The sequence below is a fragment of the Ptychodera flava genome, chromosome 7 (assembly GCF_041260155.1).
Source record: "Ptychodera flava strain L36383 chromosome 7, AS_Pfla_20210202, whole genome shotgun sequence".
Classification (NCBI taxonomy): domain Eukaryota; kingdom Metazoa; phylum Hemichordata; class Enteropneusta; family Ptychoderidae; genus Ptychodera; species Ptychodera flava.
The window spans coordinates 37,175,861-37,178,791 of record NC_091934.1 but is presented as its reverse complement, the minus strand read 5'-3'; the positions used below and the strand labels follow the sequence as shown (position 1 = coordinate 37,178,791).

At 43.1% G+C, this 2,931-nt stretch overlaps 1 protein-coding gene across 1 annotated transcript; it reads right to left on the bottom strand.

Moving 5' to 3' along the window:
* Positions 1 to 1,100: 1,100 nt before the first annotated feature.
* Positions 1,101 to 2,345, bottom strand: LOC139136479 (insulin-like growth factor-binding protein complex acid labile subunit). The gene has a single exon (XM_070704205.1). The coding sequence runs from the start codon at positions 2,343 to 2,345 to the stop codon at positions 1,101 to 1,103; it is 1,245 nt and encodes a 414-aa protein (XP_070560306.1).
* Between the last annotated feature and the right edge of the window lie 586 nt (positions 2,346 to 2,931).

Below are 2,931 nucleotides of genomic sequence, written 5' to 3'. Positions count from 1 at the left end.
TGAAGAAATGGCTTCGCTTCTCATCAAGCTCAAGTGCGTCGATCAAGACTAGCCGCGTCAAGATTTCATTTTCACGGTTGAGCCCCGACGAAAACATATTTTCGTTAACGCGCAGGCATGACTACGTAACAGTGATAGTTTATAATGTCTAGGACGGTCCCATTATACGCATTGCACGGTTCCAATCAGTCGCCATGTCGCTGCGTGTCAGCAAACTGCTGCACGTAAACATTTGTTTGTGTTTTCCCCCGGCGGTGGTAATTGGATCTTGTGTGCTTAAAAACAGGAAAAACATAACATTTCAATAAGAAACCGCTTTGCTAGCTATGCCCTGAAATTTTTGCACGAGAAATAATATGTAATAAAAAGGGGCCTTTGTGTCTAGGTGGGTCTACAAATTCTTATGCCTCTGTCCAAATTAGAATTCTCAACCTGTATATTCTGCTATTCTCTTCTAACTTTTATATGGGATACATCACACAGAAATACACCGTATCCTTTGATTTAATGCAGTTTACATTTCTTTATGACAGATTTCAGCACTCAAAGATGCAGGGAGCTTATTAAAATCGAAGCACCGTCATTTAATTGTCCAATGTTGATTTTTAATCCAATAATTTACAAATGGCGTTCATATGTAGAAGAAACAAGAAAGAGTGCAATGAAGATGCACAACGCTGCTTATAATAAACGTGGCGAGAAAAACTGCAAAGTCAGCATCCGACATGCATTATCCATGCATTAAAAAAAGTTCCCCGTATGTGTACAGGTCACTAATGAACTACCTTGCGACATCAAATCATTCAAACAAAATGTAATGAAATTAAAAACGTAATAAAATTATGTTGACTTTGTTTAACCAAAGTTTACTGAACTTGCAAATTTCAATAATTTTAGCAATTGTATATCTGTAGTACTCACATACTTGTCATGCTTTGGTCTAAACAATAAACCTTACAATACGCCGAAGGTCGTAATAACTATAATATTGAGATAGCGGTCACACCGTTTTGAAAACTTGTAAGCTTATACTTGAAGCGAAAGGTCATGTGAAAGTCACATGGTGTGACTCGTAACAAAAGTGTTTGTTTGTGTGTTTGTTAGGTTGTCAGTATAGCATATCGTCCCTTGCTGGGGTGTCGTTTACGGAACATGTAGACGGCGGCAGCAACGAAGCACACGCATGCCACGATGATAAGAATAATGATGACAACCGCTCCTGCATATGACTTCCCGTCATCCTTCCGACGTGGTATTGTCGTAGAGGGCGCCAATGACGTCAGCAAAGGTGTTGTGACATTGGGGGAGTTCAACGTTGTGATATTTTGCTGCATAGTTACCGTGCGACGAGTTGTCCATGCCGATGGCGACACACTCGTTATCATCTTTTCTGATACGTTTATCAACTCCATCGACGTACCGTAGATGGTGGTACTGTCCTGGGCCGTTCGCTTCCGCGGAGCATTACGTTGGCGGCGCACTTTCTTGTCGGCGACATCGCCGTCGGCGGTCAAAAATTCGTCACCAGGTGCATCTTCGCTCAGAATTTCTCCGAGACTTTTGCGTCCTTGGCTGGAAGTTATAATTTGAAGGCTATCTTTATTTTCCAATACTTCCTCTTGTAAAATGGCTTCCTTGGTTACACTTTCGAAACCGTTGCCTAGTTTCCTGTCCCTCACCATGTCATCGAATCGTTTGAGATGCTCGAATGTGCTCTTCTCGGTGTCGACAGAATCCACGTCCACGGCTAAACTCAAGGTTTGTAGATTATCAAGTCCAGCGAAAGTGTCTTGGTTTACCTTTTGTGGCCCTATCATATTATAACTGAGGCTCAGGTGGCGAAGTTCACTCAGAGAGCTGAAGTTGAAGGCGCCGGGTTTAATGCGGGTTATTCGGTTGCTATCCAGCATAAGGTCTCTGAGATGGGAACCGGGCAGGTTAGACAGTGCTGGCGATGGGATGGTTTTCAGTCTGTTTCCGCTCAGTTTCAAAGTTTCAATTGAATCCAAACCCTTGAAGGCTCTCTCCCCGATGAAAGATATTTGATTGAAGCTCAGATCGAGGTCCTTTAATCTTCCAAGACGCAGGAAAATAAAATCCGGCATTTCGGAAATAAAATTCCCGTTCAATGTCAGCTTTTCGAGGTTTTCAAGGTCAAACGTCTTCCATACCTTGTCGCAGCCTAGATCCTTTAGGTGAGTTTCTGACAGGTAGAGAGACTTCAAAGAACTTGTTCCTCCAAATGTCCGCTTGCGGAGAAGTCTGATCGAGTTTTGGGAGAGATCTAAAACAGAAAGGTGTTTCAGATCAGCGAAGGCATTCTTCTCGATAGAAATGCTGGCCATGGTACGCACTGTCATTTCTTCCAGGGACGGTAAACCTTAAGAACTTGCGCGTCAGTCGATGTGGGTTTCCGCTCATGAAGGAAACCGTCAGCTTTGGTACATCACGACGGAAGACGAAACTGTCGGTCATCAGCGCTCTCTCGCTGACGGAGTCCGAGCAACTCACCGATAGTCCGCTGACTGCATCATCGGAGCACTGACACAACATGGGGCACGTGTCCGCGTAGATGACTCGAGAAGCGTACGATGTCGACGACAATAATAGCACAATAACAACAGTCAAAATCACTCCTGGATAATTCTTGCCTGAGTACATGTTGTCGATCCAGGAAACACTTCTTGCGACACAAGATGCCTTTTTGGACTTTCTGCATCGAGCAATAACCGCCAGACAGAATAACGGAATGGCAAGACGCGATGTGGTGGTTATTAATGATGACGTGATTAGAATATTAAAAAAGGATTGTAAGGGGTCGTCTCAAAATATGTGAACATCCTTTGATAAAAATACTTACACAGTCGAAACCTTACCCAAAACAAGATAACAAATACTTTGAAACACTTCTCAACATTCACAGATATAGTT

Bases quoted from the DNA above. Each gene is read 5' to 3' on its own strand.
- LOC139136479 (XM_070704205.1), bottom strand. From the start codon at position 2,345: ATGGCCAGCATTTCTATCGAGAAGAATGCCTTCGCTGATCTGAAACAC.